At 39.9% G+C, this 18,254-nt stretch overlaps 1 protein-coding gene across 4 annotated transcripts in view; it reads left to right on the plus strand.

The window, feature by feature from the left end:
* The window catches only part of PPARGC1A (PPARG coactivator 1 alpha), a 622,917-nt gene that overhangs the window by 509,474 nt on the left and 95,189 nt on the right, over positions 1-18,254 (plus strand). The window contains exon 1 of one of the 4 annotated variants that reach the window (XM_024573947.3): positions 17,260-17,433. The exons of the other annotated variants lie outside the window; for them this stretch is intronic. Coding sequence (XP_024429715.1) covers positions 17,386-17,433 — 48 coding nt within the window. The 5' untranslated portion in view covers positions 17,260-17,385. Of the gene's footprint in view, positions 1-17,259; positions 17,434-18,254 lie in introns of those variants that run through there. 4 annotated transcript variants of the gene reach the window in all.

Genomic DNA, 18,254 nt, shown 5'->3' on the forward strand with positions numbered 1-18,254 from the left:
TTGAGTTTTCAAAGTTTTGAATTTTTTAATATTTAACCCTTGATAATTTTGCCTTTAAAAACCTGAAGACAAATATAGACATGGTCTGTCACTAGTTCCTTTAAAGAAGAGGCATTTGGTGGTAATTTGCACATTGGTTTTCCTCATAATCTGCCCAAACTTGCAATATCTAAGCATTGGCCATAAATCCAAATATCAATTTTGTTTCATTTTAAAGTTTTCAAAATTTATTTCCACACAAACCTTTGATCTTTAATATGATTTCACTTATAGTGGAATCTGATGAACAAAATAAACAATTAAAATAGAAACAGACCCTTTGATACAGAGAACAGACTGACAGCTGTCAGAGGGGAGGAGGGCTGGGGGGCTGGGTGAGCAAAGGTGACGGGATTGAGCAAAGTAAATAAATAAATAAAACCGTCAAAGATGGACAACGGTATGGTGACTACAAGAGGGATAAGGGGGTAGGGGAGGCAGAAGAAGGTAAAGGCGGGGTAAATGGTGACAGAAGGAGACTTGATTTTGGATGGTGAACACACAATACAATATGCAGATGATGCATTATAGAACTGTACCCCTGAAACCTGTATAATTTCATTAACCAATGTCACCCCAATAAATCCAGTAATGAATAAATAAATAAATAAATAAATAAATAAATAAAATATCTCTCTTACACATTGCATTGAATGCCACTTTATGCTCCAAGCAGAGATGTCAGTCATCCTTCCCCCTCAGTATGTGGGCAAGGCACCCACAGAGAGGGACACAGGCTGCGGTTCCCATGCATGTCTGTGTCTTCTTCAATCTCAGTGTCCATTCCATGGGATAAGAGGCACAGAAATCTTATTGTATGTATTTTCTTAAACACTCTAGGAAGAGAGGGAGAGGAAAGGTTGTAAGGACAGAGGAATAGTTGTAACTGAGAGACTTGACCAAGGAAGGCAGTAGGCATTTGAGTAGTGCCCAGTGTACACCAGGCACTCTGCCGGCCCCTCTCCTATGTGTCTGCAGCTCATCCTGTTGAGTCCCCGTGATAAGCCTGTGGGGTAGGTATTGTCCTTGTTCCCTAGATGGAAAAATGAAGACTCAGAGAAATGAAGTGGCAGTCCTGGGATATTGTGGTATTGAGGTGGACTGTACTGAAGTGACTTCACATTCATGTTCGCGTTCCTGGTCCACTTTGCTGGGTGCACAAGCTCCACAGCCAGCGTATTCTGCATTCATCTGAGTTCTGACTCTGCTCTGAAGTGTTTGTTCCTGGTAGCATAATTTGCATGCCTAGAAAGGGATCATGAAAGTGGACTTGGTTTAATGCTCTTTGAGAAAGTAAGTTTCTTTTTAAAAAATCACTACCCTCGGACCAGACTTCAATATCACATATTTAAAAGCATGCAACTTCCATTCCTATTCAGTTATAGTGTGTGGCTTTGACATTTTTAAGGTGTGGTGGTGATGGGGGTCATGGGGATATCAGAGTTAACCATGCCTACTTCCTCACATGGCCACAGACCTTCCCAGTTTGCCTGCGTTCCTCTAGGTTCTCGAAGGTATGAGGATATCAAAAGAGGCAGCCTATTCTGACTTTTTATTCTAGGTCATTTACTTTGGAACCTGCCCCATTATATGGAGGCCCTCCAGTTTGTCAAGCGACCTAGGTATTTTGGACCTTAGTTATACCTGTTTCCAAACAAGAGCCGTAGTGTTCTCCAAGCCTACACACTTTTTAAAATGCATTCAATGTATTTGTTTTATTTATATTTCCTAAATCAGAGTAGATTAGAAAACCATACAATTTAGCCCCCCTTTCTGAAGCTGGTACTACAATGAGTTTTGAATGACTCTAACTCATGAACATTTTTATATTTGACTGCACTTCCAAGAAAAAGCTAAAATATATGTATTTGAAGTTGATTCAATTATCGGTGTTAACGAAGTTGAAATCTATTGCTGAGTTTTATTCTACAGTAAGATAATCACACCGAATGGACTTCATGGTATAGACTTGCATGGAAACACATGTATGGCATGGAAACCCTTCTTGTAATATGGTTTGCCATGTGGTCTTAAGATGTGTTCTCATATGGCCATTATTTGCAATTGCTGTCTTCAGAGAGTCTTCACTTAGGGAAAAGGGAGACAATGTAATAAGGGCTCCTTCTCCTTTAGAGGTGCTCTCAGTGATCTGAATCAGACGCCCCAAGTTAACTGTAGAGGTTGATTCGCAAAGAAAGATGCATTCTTTTCAATGAGATGCCAGATCACATTTATAGACACTGTTGTTCGGCTCCCTTTGGCCAGAGTGGGGTCACGTGCTGGCTGAGTGCCAGTGGAGTCCTGCCTCGCCCTAACCTCCCTGGCGGTTTCAGCTGGGTGTGTGTGGTGCTTTACTTCCCTTACGAACATAAAGCTGTAGTTCCCTTCTGATTTGTGGAGAGACTCTTAAATGTCAAAGTTATGTGACTGTTAGAAACAAACAAAAATGCCATTTCTTTTCCTGCTCAGCCTAGTCATTAAGAGAAAAAGGTCTGGAGTCAGACAACACTGACGTCAAGGCCCAGGCTTCCCATATATCGGATTTTTGTCTTCAGAAAAGTTACTCAACCTCTCTAAGCTTCAGCAAGCTTATCCCCAGAATCAACCTAATAGTACTTGCTCTTCCTGTCAGTGTAAGATTTAGGTGGAATCATCTACATCAGTACTCAGCACAGGGCTTGTCACATAGTGCTTATCCACCACACGTTGGATGTCATCTCTTTAAGGCTATTACTTTTACTCTAGCTCAAAGAGCTATAAACTACAAACTTTAGAGATGTAGAGAAGACCCTGTTCTTTGAAAGTTGAAGGAGCATAGGAAAAAACAGGAATATCGTGCTTCGTTTCCCATTCTTCAGACTTGTTTATTACAGTGGTGGGTTACCATGGAAACTGTCAGGATTAAGATGGCATTATTGAGTTAAGCATTCAATGAACATCTCAAGAAAGAAAAGCTCTCACATGTATGCATACCATGGGTGGCTTTCAAATGAAAGAGTTGTTTTTGGGGGGTGAAGAGCGGATGGCGTTTAGCAACTCCTTGTCTCACGGAGTTTCCTGAATTCTCGAAGCGAATTGCGACCAGGAGGTGACTCTGTGCTTGTCACCCTGCATGTGCCCCTTCGCAGACCATTCCATAAAGTCGTCCGGAGTGACAGCCAGATTTTCAAAATGGGAAGCAGCTCTTCATGTAGCAGGGAGTGTGGCTTTCCAAAATAGATTCTGAAGTCAAAACGAACTCGGAGTGTTTTTCGGAGAAGGGTTGACCTCCTTTCATGCCACTTACTGTGAATTAAAGCTGCGAGGGAGGACTAGTTTGGGCATGCGGTGCAGCCCTGAGAGCCACCGCTGCCAGGGAACGAGATTTGTGTTTCTAAGGAGATACAACAAAAAGGAGAATGCTTTAAGAGCCAGTGGCTGTCAGAGTGTAAAAGTATCTATGTTCAGAAAAGGAAATGGAAGTTGAGTTAAGTAATTTTATACACACGTTATGGGGTGCCCTTCTGCTAGGAATTCTTAAATGCAAAAGCAAATAGTTGTGACCACAAAGGGCTTAGTACATCTCAGCTGATTTTAGTTCTCAGACTCAAACTGGATAGGATTGGTATTGACCTGCTCTATGCATGTGATTTTAACGTGGTCTGACTCCTGTCTGTCATTTTGTTGGGTTGTATTAGTAACAGAGGACAAAGGATGACATATTCCAGCAGAGATTTGGGCAGCCACTTGACAATCTATTCTGAGTAAATGAGAGGAGGAAAACCCCAGTTCTCCCAAGTGGGGCAGCTAACAGAGTGTGCTACCAGTGTCTTTTATGCAGCTTCAGCCAGTTTGCAAATGTTTAGTTGGTTATTAGCCTGGAAGGATTCTCTGAAAGGGTTCATTGGATAAAGTATCATCACAGGACAGAAATCACAGGGAGAATGCACCAAGGAAAAATTACAGTACAGTTATATTTACTTACTCCCTCTGCAGTAGGGTTTTATTTTCCGCAGTTGGAAAGGGAACCACCTGTCTCAACTGCTGATGTCAGAAAGCTCCCTCGAGACACAGGGCTGTTGGAAAGCACATGATACTGTATGTATTTGCTCTTACGTCTGCATCTGGCTAAGATTGGGTTTCAGATTTGAGTCCTATTGTGGAGTTCATTGAGTAGTGACTTCCAGGTGCCCTCCCACGTCACCATGCCCTTGTGAATTAAAAAGTAGCCCGTGGAGGCCCCCATCGTGAGTGTTCCCTCAACTTGCACACAAGTATTTTACACTGCATTAAAATGAATGAGCCGCGTCTCGGAGGTTCTCATCCATGGATCTGGTTTCGAAAGTGAGTATTAAGAGGCATTATCTCTGCACCTAGAAGCCAGTATGCTGCTGGTGTTCTGGCTTTTGTTTTATTGCTAATGATCAGGATTTTAAAAAATACATTGCAGATTTGAAGGTTTTCTAAAAATAGTATGTGCCTATCTTTTTTTTTTTCCTTGATAGCATTGTCAGTGTGGAGAAATTGTTGCAGAGTGAATGAAATGCCTAATGCCTAATTTGTCCAAACTGGATATTATGACCATGCATTTCAAGGGACCTAACACATTATTATTATTATTTTATTATTATTATTATTATATTTTCAAAGAGTTGTGTAACCCACTGCTCCAGTTCTTTGTGCCTCGTGGAGAATTAGGCCTTTGAAACAGAGTTCTTTGAGGAAATTTGGGGGCCACTACATTGCACAACTCTAGGGGGCACTATTTATGTCATAGTTAAGGGACTCAGGCTTGAACTATCACACTGACTATATGTCCAGTCCCAGGAAATATGATGCTATCAGCATTACGCAAACATTACATAAAAATAGATGGGCAAAAAAGGTGAAGGGGATTAAGATGTGCAAACTGCCAGTTTAAAATAAGTCACGAGGATATACAATAATAGACAGCACAGGAAATGTAGTCGCTATCGCAGGAACTATGTATGGTGACAGATGGTTGCCACACTTACTGTGGTGATCACTTTAGTAGATATATGTGTCTAATCTGTGCACCTGAACCTAATACGATATTATGTCAACTATCATTTAAAATTAAAAATAAAAACACTAAAACCCAAAATGAAACAAAAAAATTAAATTGTTGCCAACAATTGCAGAAAGCTTGCTATTAGCAAAGTTTCTCATTATTTTAATAGTGCCGTGCATCTGAATTTGAATATCTTTACCAACTTGCAAATGATGTGGTTAGACGAAATAGGTGGAAAACAGAGTCTCTGAGAGTGTAAATTATATTCTTGGGCCGCATCAGATCAATGTCCTACTAGGGATCAGAGCCAGGGTTTTCAATTCCCAGCCATTCCATGATGCACACTGGCAATTAAATTAGTATTTGTAGTGATGTTTGGTATCTTTTTCTCAAATCCTAAAAGTAGAGTAAATGGAATGGGCTAAGACCCCCTGGTTCACCTAACCTTTCCCCCAGTGTAAGATTTGCCTCGGAACCATTAAAAGTGTTGTAATATATGATTGATATTAATTAGTTTTCTGTAAAGCACTGCACTCCTTAACATGAACTGAACTAGAAATAAATATATTACCATGAATTAAGATTTTATTAGTCGTGAAGAAGGATTGGATGAAGGCACCTATGCGAAATCCTAAGTACAGGCATCAAATTGAATTAATGCCAGCACTGCCTTGAGATTAATTTGAGTGCTGAACAAGAAATAGTAAACCATAACATAACTGTGTTTACTGAATCATTTTTGGCATCAAAAACTAAAGCTACATTATAGATGCAACAACAGGCTTTTCTCCCTTGGAAGAGAGAGGCGGGTGCGTTTTGTAATTAAAGTGAATGTTACCCTCTGAGAAATGCCTCTGGTCTCCAGGAAGAAAACAGCCCTGCTGAGGACATTGCGCCCCCGTACGTATCTGAGACTCTGCATACTCTGGGTTGCTCTGGCCTTCTTTTACATTCCATTAGGGTTTTATAACGGGATCAGCTCTATTTTCTACCCTCTTAATCTGGAGGGCTGGGTAAACCTCACTTTATAAATTTGCATCTCATTACTATGTATATGTTTGGAAAACGTGTGGAAGGTGTTGAAAAGATGTATGGGGTTGCATCAGGGATGTTCTAGAAGGGATTCCTGACTGTAGAGGGAGGGTGGGTCACACAGCTTTTTAATACAGGGCTGCACAAGCTGAATACGGTAAAGCTTCCAAGGATCCCTGTTCATGGACTGGGATGAAAGGGGCGCCCCCTGGAGTTGTGCATTGCTCAGGCCCTGTTCTAAGACCCTTGCTTTTTGCCCTGAAATTTCCCGATTCTATAATTCATTTTTTAATTTGCGTGCATGATACCACTTAGTTGCGGGTAAGTGCAAAACTTTAAACCAGAACTGTCAAATTGGATGATTATACAGATGACCCATGGAACTTAAATTTTCTAGTCACCACATTTAGAAAAGGTAAATTTAATTTTAACAATATATTTATTTTTCCCAGTGTGTCCCAAATAGTATACCAACATGTAATGAATACGAATTACTCCTGCGATATTTTAATGTGGTTTTTCACGCCAAGGCTTTGAAGGCCCGTGTACGTTTTCCATTTATAGCACACGCCAGTCTTGACTAGACGAGTTTCAAGTGCTCAGCAGTCACAGGTGGGCAGCAGCTGCCCTATTGGACAGCACAGTTTTCGACTTACATGCCAACCAACTTGTCAGCGTTTCATTACACAGGAAAATCACTTGCAAAAAAATTCCTTAAATAGCTAAGACAAACTGTAACATATCCTTTATGCCATTTTATCGGTTTAAAATGTGATGGTATGATTAATCACAAATCTGGGAGAAGAGCATGGATACTAAGGCAATTTAGTTGCTAGGCCACTGGTGGCAAAACCGGCTTCATACTGACTGCTTTGCGCCTGTGGCTTTGTTTTTCACTCTTCCCCCATAAACATCTCGTTTTAAAGCACGATCTGACACTTGGTGGTTCTTCTTGCATTTGCAAACTCATGATCTCTCGTCCGTTCTCATGCACCATGTGGATGTCCTGTTTCTTAACAGGGAAACAATTGAAAGGCTTTTGGCTCAGATAACTTCTGTGGCCAGCACCGTGGAACCCAAAACTGTGTTCTGCACTTGGTGCTTCTGGTCACTTTGGAGGGAGAGCCAGGTCGGGACTAGCACAGGGTGGGTTTACCTTTCCTCCGGACATGTGAGAAACCCAGACACTCAGCAGCCGGCAGCTCAGGTGAGGACCCTGTGTGCGCCCCTCAGCGTCAGCTTAATGCAGGACTTCAGAAGGAAGTTGGCTCCTCACTGTGCCTACATCTGTTTTTACTTTTTATTTATTTATATTTTTATTTTAATTTCACAACATTTATTTCCTTTGCCTTATTTCAGAAAAATCAAATTATTTATTACATACTTTGTGTTCTTCTGACATGAGGAAGCCAGGCAGAGAGCAGACTTATGCATTTACTCTACTGTTGCTGGGAGTTAAATTGAGTTTTAAGTATTTGCATGTGAATAGCATGTATCGTTATTGAGTGCTTAATATATGCCAATACTGGGCTCAGGTATATCTCATTTAACCCTAATGTCAATCAGGGAAAGTAGGTATTTACATTGCCATTTTCATAGAGAAGGATTTGAGGTCCGGATGGCTTAGGTGACTTGCTTTGGATCACACAGATGGGTCTCAGTGGCAGCTGTGCAGTGACTGACCCCAAAGGCCACATGTCATGGAAGGGGACTACATTTCCAAACCAAGTCAATTATACCCATTGATAGTGAATTTTCAACAAAGGGCAAAGTACTAAAGTTTTAGAGTGGGAAGTTTCCTTCCTTTCATTCATATAAGTACATTTGGAGAACTCCTAAGCCTATCCCATCTTTGACAGAAGAGAAAATAGATCTAGAACACTGAAGTGGCCACGTCCAAGGTCAAGCCAACCAACCTGGACTGTGGGCCCTTTGATTCCTGCTCCACCACTCTTTGTCCCTGTGGTTTCATGGTTTCTTTAAGAAGATAAGCTGAACATTAAGAATTTTTTAACAGCAAGGTAGCAGACTTTAAAATTTTATAATATAAGGAAAACTCCTTTCTCTTTTCTATGTACTTTGGAATTTTGATTTAAGTATAATATGAATACTGAAAAGTGCATCTATTATAAGGGCTTAGCTCTATGAATTTTCACTAACTGATCATAACCCATGTAACAAGCACCAAAAAGCAAGAAATAAACCAAAACTAACTTTCTGAGACCCCTTTCCCCTACCATGCCCCCAGCTCTCAACCACCACCAGAGCCAACCTCCGTCCTGACTTCCAGGTGCATACATTAGGTATACCTGTTTCTGTACTTGTTTATATAAAGAATAGAATAATAAGGTGTGGACTTTTGTTGGTGTGTCTGACTTCCTTTGCTTCACATTATTTGTGGGATTTATCTACATGTTGATGTATAGTAGATGTTTATTCATTTTCATTGATGTATTTGACTGTGATTTTAAAGTATAAACTCTCCACAACCATAATATTATAAGCGGAATTAATAGGTTTATTGAACATTAATTATTTAAATTGATTTCCCTGCCAGAGCATTATTAGCCATAGTTTCATTTTGATTCAGTTTAAAACAAAATAACAAATCTCAAATATGGTAACTTAGTGGTTACAATGCAAGATACATCCTAGCAAACCACTCTTGGGCTGTGTTTTTATGCAATATTCAATATAGGATAACGTCATAGAAAAGACAAAGAGGGCATCTTCTGAAAATACCCACAAGAGAGAGCTGAGTTGGAGCCCCGCTTAGCAGCTTTGTATGGCTGCGCAGAAGGTGAGGTGTGGCCTATTTTTAGGTGTCCTACGTGGAAACAGATCTACTAAGATAGACGGTAGAAAGTTACACCTCAGGAGTTGACGGAGATTTTTGTTTTAAAAAGTAGTAAGAAAAGAATCCTTTCTGATTGTCTGCTTGGGCCAATGTAGGACTTGGGATCTTCAAAGAGTAACACAACTTGGGGCCTGTTTAAAAGAGAAACTCTTATAAACTGTCCTTTGGAGATTATTTCATAGGCATAGAAATCAAGTTTTTATTATGTTAGTTTTTTGTTTCCCTGGTTGCAGGAAAAAGTGAGCTTAAATATATCATGGTAGTGGCTACTGCTGGAGCATCCAGCATTGGAGGAGGGTAGCTGGTGGGGTATCAAGGCCTTGTCCTTATGGAAGTCTATAATTTCCTTGGTGTTCCTTTGCTTACATCGGGCCTCCCTCTCCAAATTGTTAGGAAAAGTAGGTGCTTGTGGCTCTTCATTCAGCCCTAAAGGAAAGTCTCGAAGCTGGGTGGTGTTAGATAGCTCTGAAGCACAGATCCACCTCCTGCTAGATAGGGTTGTATGTACAAGGAAAAGAGCTGAGTAGGAAGACCCTGGAACTCCTAGTGATATGTCAACTACCTATTCCATGATACGACCTTGGTTTAATGCAGTTGCTGTTAATGCCTTGATAATGTATTTTAGGCATATGACCTTCTTTCCTCCCTCCACGTCCTATTGTAATAACTTAGATGATTCCTCTCAAATTCAAAAAGAGGTAATGTCTCATTTTACCAAATATAATGAGCTTTTTATTTAAGGGGGGCAGATGTGGTAGGAGGCAAAACTGTTTAAGCTCTTATTTCCCTAGATGCTATAGACCTTATTCCTATTTACAGAACCCTGAATTTAGGATCCACCCTTTTTTCCTAAATCTTCTCTCTCTGGGTAATATTCCTTACCTGTTGTAAAACCAAATCACATGTTAGTGTGCTAAATTTCATCCACATGCAGGCATAAGTAAATAGTCACTCCCATATTAGTTGGGTGCTTTTTACCCTTATTGTGCAAGAAGGGATTAGTCCTACACATGACCTGTACCACTTACTCACATGAGTGATAAACAAGATGAAAGCTTACTGTTTCTCTAGGGCAGCTACTTGGGATTCGTAAGAAACCCAGGTCTGTAGAAGTTGGTCTTCTCACACTAGCCTGCGTCATTGAAAGTATCATATTTTGCGAGTTCTCTTGTGATCTTGTTCTGGTATGGTGAGGCAGGTAAGTATGCGTATTTCATGGAAACCGATAAAGGTCGGTCCTTTTGGCAGTGCTGAGCACCCATTACCTTTCTCGAACCTCCTCCCTGATTTCCAGTGCCTTTTGTATAATGAAACCTTTGGATTCAGCCTTCCCCAAAAGGTCTTCCCAAGTGGCCTGTCTCTGTCAGGGCTGACACAGCGCTGCGTTTGAAAGTTGTCAGAAATCTTAGATATAGTTGAATCTGGCCATCTCCTTTGACAGATAAGGAAACAGCCTCAGAATCATTAAGTGAATCGCCCAGAGTGGAATTGTGGGCCAGTGACACACCTGAATGAGGACACATACCCTTCCTACTATTCTTTTTCTTCCATTTTGTGCTGAATCAAGATCCACAAAATTATTCTACTTATCAGATAAGGTTGAGCCTCTGTAAACACTTTATATCCCGTGAGCTTGGCCTCGGTTCCAGCCTCATTACCCGTCTTCTCACAAAAAGTCTTAATGGTCAAAATAATGATCACCCAAGCATAGGAAGAGTGATTTGCAGGAAACACCCATGAAACTGCTGGAACAGGAACTCAAAGAGGCTAATAGTAAAGCTCGTCTTCCTGTGGCTGTAGCCAGCTTTCCACAGGAGAGAGGGTGGGTCACCTTTCATGTGATATTTGGAGGGCCCAGAATGAGCGTTCTGCCTGAGAACTGGGCTGCAATGTGACAGCATATATATAGGTTGCTCCACATTTAGGAACAGACTGTGTTCCAGAAGTTCACTCGCAAGTCACTGGCTTGAAACTTGGACTGCATTTTCCTTATCCAGTGAATTTCAGTCGTCTCCGGCAGGACCTACATCTCCCACAGCTCTTCCCTAAGCCTTTCCGGGCTGCCCTTCCTTTTCCCCAGTCGATAAAATCCCTTCTTGGGAAATTTTCTTAAATGTTTAACCATGACATTCATAAAGCTCGTACTATTTTCTACCCCCTTTGGCATGTGCTTGTGAACTTTATTAGATTCCAGAAGGGAAGGAAAAAAATCCAACTAACAGATAGATGCTTTTGTGTAAATAACTGAAATGCCCCCTAACTCTACCAAGGATGCTTACATTTTTGAGTGGAAAGTTTATTTAACTTAATTGATAAAATTTCAAGTTGAGAACCCAAGTTTAGATGGTAGTGGCCTGTGGGGGTCAGTGGCATAGGCCCATCTCAGAGGCAAGCTCAGAGAGTTTGATACCTCTCCTCTCCCCATAAGTCAGGGCTCAGAGGGGTTCTAAGTGCCGGGTAGGCACTTCTTCCAGGGTTGCTCAGGAGCCTTGCGTCCTGAGTGGAGTAGCTGATGGACTCACTGCGATAGAGAGAAATGGCTTCCTGTTAAATACATGAGGTGTATAAGTTTATCACAGGAAATTTAAGAATTACAGAAGGGCACATAAACACACACAAAGAAAATTAAATATCACTTATAATGTCATCAGCCACTATTAACACCCTGTTAGTCTCCTTATCCTCTTTCCTCTTCTTCCTGAGTGTATATTTTTATATGTAAATTTGTTATTATACTTTTTTCAAACTACTTGAAATGTTAATATATTTTGAAGATTTTCCCATTATGCTACTATATAGTTTTACAGCAGATTTCATAATATCATTGGACATACTCAATGTGTGTATGTGTATGAATAAATACACTGCTCTATAATTTACCTGACAAGGTCACTAGGAGTGGACATCTGCACTGCTCCCTGGTTTTCAGTAATGTACATAATGTAACACAGGCAACGCTCACGCCCCAAATCTCTGCACATAGCCCTTTGTTATTTCTTGAAGGCAAATTTTTAGAATTAGACTTTCTGGGTTCACAGGCATGCCCATTTTAGACATGTTTCATACATATTATCTGCTTGTCTTCTAGAAAAATGTACACCCATTTATAATTGCGGCAGCAGCATTTAACATTTATTTTTGGTTGAGCTGTAAGTGTCGAGGTAGCCTTAAAAGTGGTCTTCTGGGTAAAGGGTTTTTCTTCAAAATCCCATGTCCATTTGGGCTAGCAAACACAAAGTAAGATTTTATATGTCATCACAAGATTTAGCCTAAACCTTAAGCTAATTGCTTCTTAAAATGTGAGTTTATTTTCTTTCCACATTATGTCTTTAGGATATATTTCGGCCCTGCTAGAGTGAAATTCAAATATCAAAGCACTGGAAAAATCTACAACAGAAAGAAAAGCAAAATGACCAAAACCTTTCCAAGGCTTGTTTGGTGGGATTAGAAAACAAAAATTGAAACAAACAAACAAACAAAACAAAAAAAAACTTTACTTATTTAAGTCTTCCATTTTGAGACTAGTTGAAAAATATAATTTTTCCCCCTAAAATTGAGATAACTGAAACTCATTAAGACCTAAGCTCTAGAAATAAGTACCAGGGGGAACTATTTGACTAACAGATACTATTTTAAATTTAATACTTGTGTACCTCAGTTTTTTCCTGGGTGGACCTCACTAAGTTCAGTTGGAGGATAAAGTATCTTTCTTCGTAAATGAACTGTGCTTTAGAGGTTCAGTGGCACTTTAAATTTTTAAATAGTACCAAAATTAATAAAATGTGATGTGCTTTATTTTCAGTTTTTGTAAAGAAACATTGCTAAATAATCCTATTGAATGTTTCTTGTCTAAACAATCAATAACTCACTGCATTATAGATGAAATAACCTGAAATAATTAAGGTAAATGAAAATGTCTGTAGAAGCACAAATGCAGGAGTTAAACATCAGACAAAATCAGATTTTAACCACGCTTGTTTAAAATCTCTTATCTGTGGGCCTGGTAAGCAGACTGCTTGCTTTATGTTTAGATTAGTCCAATTGAGTACAACTCGGATTAATTTTCACATTATTTTTGTTTTAATGTGAAAAATGCCAAAAGCAGATTTTGAGATTCACATTAAAACACAGGCAGACTCATTGGCATAGAGCTGGTCTGCAGGAGGTTCGATTGGAGATGAGAGATTGTTACTGAGGTTGTCTATCGCCTCTAGTTTATGAAAGATAAATAGGTAGATGGATGCTGGGAGGCATGAACGCTGTCCAAGGCTCTATTTTTGCTCCCCCAAAGGTGCTTTTGTGTAAAGTAAGATTTGATTTTAGAATGCGCCTAGTCTAGAGGTTTTCGGTAACGTCCTACCTTGTCACGAACTTTTGCACCTTGTGTAGTCTCAGCTCAAACGTGTCCCAGAGACGCAGGCCCTGTGCTCGGAGAATGATGTGGGTCTTTGGTATCAGTTAACTCCTCTTGGTATTGAAAGCAAGCAATTGAATGCCTGTTAGTAATGTTAACTTTAGAAATACTAGCAATTCTGGGAAGACCCCTTTCCTTTCTGGGAGAATGCTCGAGACAGGGGGTATTCCCCGGAATGTTGGTTTCCAGTTACATAAAGTTGCTTCAGGGTCTTTGCTGTGCTTTGGATTGGGAATGAATATTATTTTTATGTTTGAAACTTTAGTTCTTCCCAGAAGGGCTTTTAGGAATCTGTATGCTCTTTTGAGCTGCTATCAACATTGTTCCTCTTAATTTTCTCATTTGTAAAATGGGTACACGGATAATCTTGATTGGAGAGTTTCGAGAACTAAATTGAGATGTGGTATTTTGGGGACTAATTTTGATGTCTAGCTCATAGAAGCTCTGCTGTATATGTTTCTTCTTTGCTTCTCTTCCTTGAAAAGTTTTATCTTAAACTCATTCTTATCATTTATTGAAATCTTATTAAACATGGACAAAGATATCCATACTAATAGCTCTTCTGTTTTCTCACCTGTGCCCAATAATGACATCAAAACCAGTTGTCTTTGCTATTGTCTACTTATGTATTTGAATCCTAGTTATTTGAGTTGGATTGTGTTTATGTTTTAGAAGTGGGCAGTTGTCTGAAATATAGAGCGTAGGCAAACCTATTATTTTGGGCAGGAGTGGAGAAGAAAATACAAATGTTATACACTTGGTCAGATATTTTTGTTATAAAATTAAATTACTCTCTTCAAGGTTTATTTTCCCCTTTGTCATTAACTCTAAGGATAGATTCTCCTGTGGTTACCAGTGTAAGAGCCTTGGGAAAAGTTAACTGAACCACTGAAGGAAGAAATTCCACCAGGATGAATTCTAGGTTCTTTATAGTTATGGAGCATTATGGGCACTCAACAGATGTTAATAAACAGCTCTTTCTATTGTTGAGACAAAATGGGGTCGATGTGAGTGTGAATTGTGGTTAGTGAAAGGACCTTGTACCTAAAAAAGGGTGCGTTTTAAGAAGAGGAATCTGGACATTGAGTGAAAGATCATTTTTTGTTTTCATATCAAACTATGCTCCATTTGTAAGGGCTGTCATTCCCCCTAAAATTGTGAGCTCCCTTGTGCTCATGTCATATGCCTTCTTGGCTGTCCTTGCAATACGTTGCTGTGGACACAGTAAGGCTTCAATAGATCTTTGTTGATTGAAACTAAATGTTTGGAAATCTTGGAGGCAGACTTGACGAAGGGATGAAAGGAGGGCTGCAGGGAAGAAGGAAGAGAACAGTCAAGGCAGAAACACAATGAAATACAGAGGCTGCCTGGGAAGCCAGAAAAGACCAAGGTTGGGGAGCAACTAACAATTTATGTTCTCCCGAGGAAAGGGGGGAAAAAAAAACTGGACAGAAGAGAAATTTTAATCTGAAGAGCTAATTAAGCAAATTATAAGACCTTTACCATATCTCTGTCCTTAGAGTTGTAATTTTTAGACTTTAAAAAATAGGGGAGGATTCTCGAATTTGTCCCAAGAATCTATTTATACTTTGGTTTGTGCAGTAGGAGAAAATTGAGGGAAAAATACAGTATGTAGTTTATAAGGCACATCAATGTTTTCACTCCTACTGACCCTCTTTGTGATGGTGAAGGGAAAAAAATATAAAAACACCTCTGGTTTCATTGGATGTGCTGATTTAGTTAATAAAAAAGTGGAGTTAGGTGGTAAAAATACAAATAAGAAAATCCCAACAACAAACTATGAGCAGATTAAAATATCAAAAACAATAATACAAATTGCTCCAGTGCAGAGAACTTCTCTAAAGTGTGAACAGGATTAAAAAAACAAACCTTCATGTAATGGAAGCCTAGCATTCGATGAACACAATGAAAACTACCCGAGAATATCACAACACAGGGACCTCTTGATAATAATTAATAAACATCAGCTCTTCTAGGTCAAGTGACCAATATGACTTCACAGTTGACTGTGTTGAGGGTAGAGCAAGTGACCTTTTCCCTGAATTTTAATAATTTACTGTAGTTTTACATTCATTCAGAATATAATTTTGAAGAAAATGAGTGTTTCTTTGTGGGGAGTGCAGAGTAATGCCACTAACTGCAGGCATGAAAGCCTTCCCGAGGTTGTATTTTCCTGTGCTTTCTTGATTTAGAAAATTAAAACTACAGCAATTTCCCACTTTTTGTGAGAAGGAAAATGTGCCAGTAAAAGGTATTCAGCTAACTTCAAATGTCAGAGCTTTAGGCCATCTTTTTATGTCCAATAATGACACACTGTCAATTTCATCACATTATTCAGGAATTTACTAGCAACTTGTTGCAGATACCGGAGTACACAGATCTCTTATAACATGTGTGGTCTGGAAGAAAAAGTTTTGGGGGGGATTCTTTTGGTTTTTCTTTCTTCCACTTTAATATTTAAGCAACTTTCTATTTCAAATATGTATTAGAGCAAATTATCATTTTTTTTCTAATTCACAAGGAGATGAACAATAGAGGACACATTAAATTAACCTTAAAAGAATAGGAATTTGAGTCGATAGTGCTTTAACAATTTTTAGACACCTGGGGAATTTTTTCAGATAAGTTATTATCAAGTAAAATAATTGAGCTGATTTTAAAAGGATATTGGGTTTAAGATTTTATAAAAACTTCTACGTTCACAAATAGCTGTACCTTTCCCTGGAATTTGGGAGTGTTAAATCAGACCACTGTAGTGTCATGAAAAGCGTTTCTCAGTGGTGTCTGGTACCTTGAGTTTGTTGTGTATTCAAAATGTAGTATCATCGTGAAACAGTTGCACCTGCATTAGCCCTTGTTGTCTCAGGGTAGAAGCTGAAAAAAAAATTAAAAAGCTCAAGAAATGAATATTTCTGCTAATAGCGTGTCAGTATTTTCCCCTCACTCCACGGACATTCTTGATCTCGAACACAAACTGCACAACCCAGGGCACTGGGGTTGGAAGCCAGTGTTTGTTCAAAAAGGCACCCTTAGGCAGTTCAAGAGGAAAGGCTACACGTATGAAAGAAAAAGCAGCCCGGAAACTGGGCTGATCTGGACACAGCAGTAGGGGCTGCATTACTAACTCTTGTTTTCTGGGCGCCTAGGACAGAAGTGGAAATACTTAGAAGGGGCCCGAAAGGGTGGTATTTTGTCGCCTGTACTCCTTACATGGAGCAAAGCAAAACTGCAGTGACACTTTAGGAGCTGGTATTCCCTCCTAGCACTGGGAGAGCCAGTTTCTGGGTGGAGGAGTTTGTTTGTATCTTAACAAATACAGGCTGTTTTGTTGATTAAACAAACCAAAAAAAAAAAAAAAAAGCATGCCCCATTCTTTGCTTTCAGACACTTCTCCAGTTAGAAAATGTCTCATAAAAAATGCATCATGTGATGAGCCCTCGCTTTAGTCCCAAACGGAGCTAGAGTCCACTTGGAGGTCTTAGAATTCTAGTCCTTAGGGAGTACACATTTTAGCTAAGAATATAGTTACTCTATCTCGAAACAGGGAGCTTTGCCACTTGCTTGTTTTGGAAGGAAAATAAATTAAAAAAAGATTGCAGGGGATTTTAGTTATTATGTGGCCAGGGCTCCGTTTAGAGTCTGTGGCATTCAAAGCTGGCTTTAATCGCAGCATGATGCTCAGAGCCTCCCAAAGTCCAAGTGTTTCCTTTTTTTTCTTTCTTTCTTCTTTCCGTTTTTTTTTTTTTTTTTTAAAGCGTTGCTTCACTGAGGCAGAGGGCTGCCTTTGAGTGACGTCACGAGTTTGAGCAGCAAGCTGCACAGGAGAAGGGAGGCTGGGTGAGTGACAGCCCAGCCTACTTTTTAATAGCTTTGTCATGTGACTGGGGACTGTAGTAAGACAGGTGCCTTCAGTTCACTCTCAGTAAGGGGCTGGTTGCCTGCATGAGTGTGTGCTCAGTGTCACTGTGGATTGGAGTTGAAAAAGCTTGACTGGCGTCATTCAGGAGCTGGATGGCGTGGGACATGTGCAACCAGGACTCTGTATGGAGTGACATCGAGGTGAGCTGGGGCTGGGCTCGGCATTGCAGCCAGGACTGGAGCTTTCCTCGCGATGCAATTATTCCTGTCAGGGGGGAAGGGCTTGGGCGAGGAGAGGAGGTAGAAAAGTAGCCCGGGCAGGAGCTTTTGGAAAGGAATCTTAATCTTATCTTAACTCCAATAAGTTTGCTATTTTAAGGTGGCTCTGAGATGCCACGAGCAAATCAAAGCTTAGCTGCTGTCACCGGTATCTGTTGCAGTTGGAAACTCTTTCCATGTGCCTTTGGCTCTGTTTCTACTCATATACAATATTTATGCCCTAAGATATTGATATGAATCAGAAGCTGAAGTCTTTCCAGTGGTATTTAGTGGCCTGGTTGGAAAAATGCCATTTCTATTTATAATAAGATGAAGATAAAAATATTAAAATGGATGTTCTCAAATAGAGTCAGTTTCGACTCTAGTCTAGATTTTTTTTTCCCCCGTGTCTCTGTGTTCATCAGCCAGAGAACTCAAAAATCCTAAATAATCCTGCTGGGCTCTTTTAGATTGCTTTTTCTCACAAAACAATGAAGCTGATTCCTTTAAAACTCCTCCATGTGGTTGAAAGACTTGGCCAGCAAATAGAAAAAGAAAAAAAAAAAAGTAAGGTGCCAGGTTTTCCAGTCGCGTCGGCGACAGGGAAGCCAATGGTTAAATCTCGCTGTACCACGGAGAGCTGCCTGAAGCCGGAGAGAGAATAGAGTTTATGCAGGACTGTGTGTGGAGCTGCTCGCTGCTTGTGTAAAAATAGACGGCAATACATCAATTCCACAGTCTCTGCTGGCTACAATTCATACCAG

This window comes from Desmodus rotundus, chromosome 4 (genome assembly GCF_022682495.2).
Source record: "Desmodus rotundus isolate HL8 chromosome 4, HLdesRot8A.1, whole genome shotgun sequence".
Taxonomy (NCBI): Eukaryota; Metazoa; Chordata; class Mammalia; order Chiroptera; family Phyllostomidae; genus Desmodus; species Desmodus rotundus.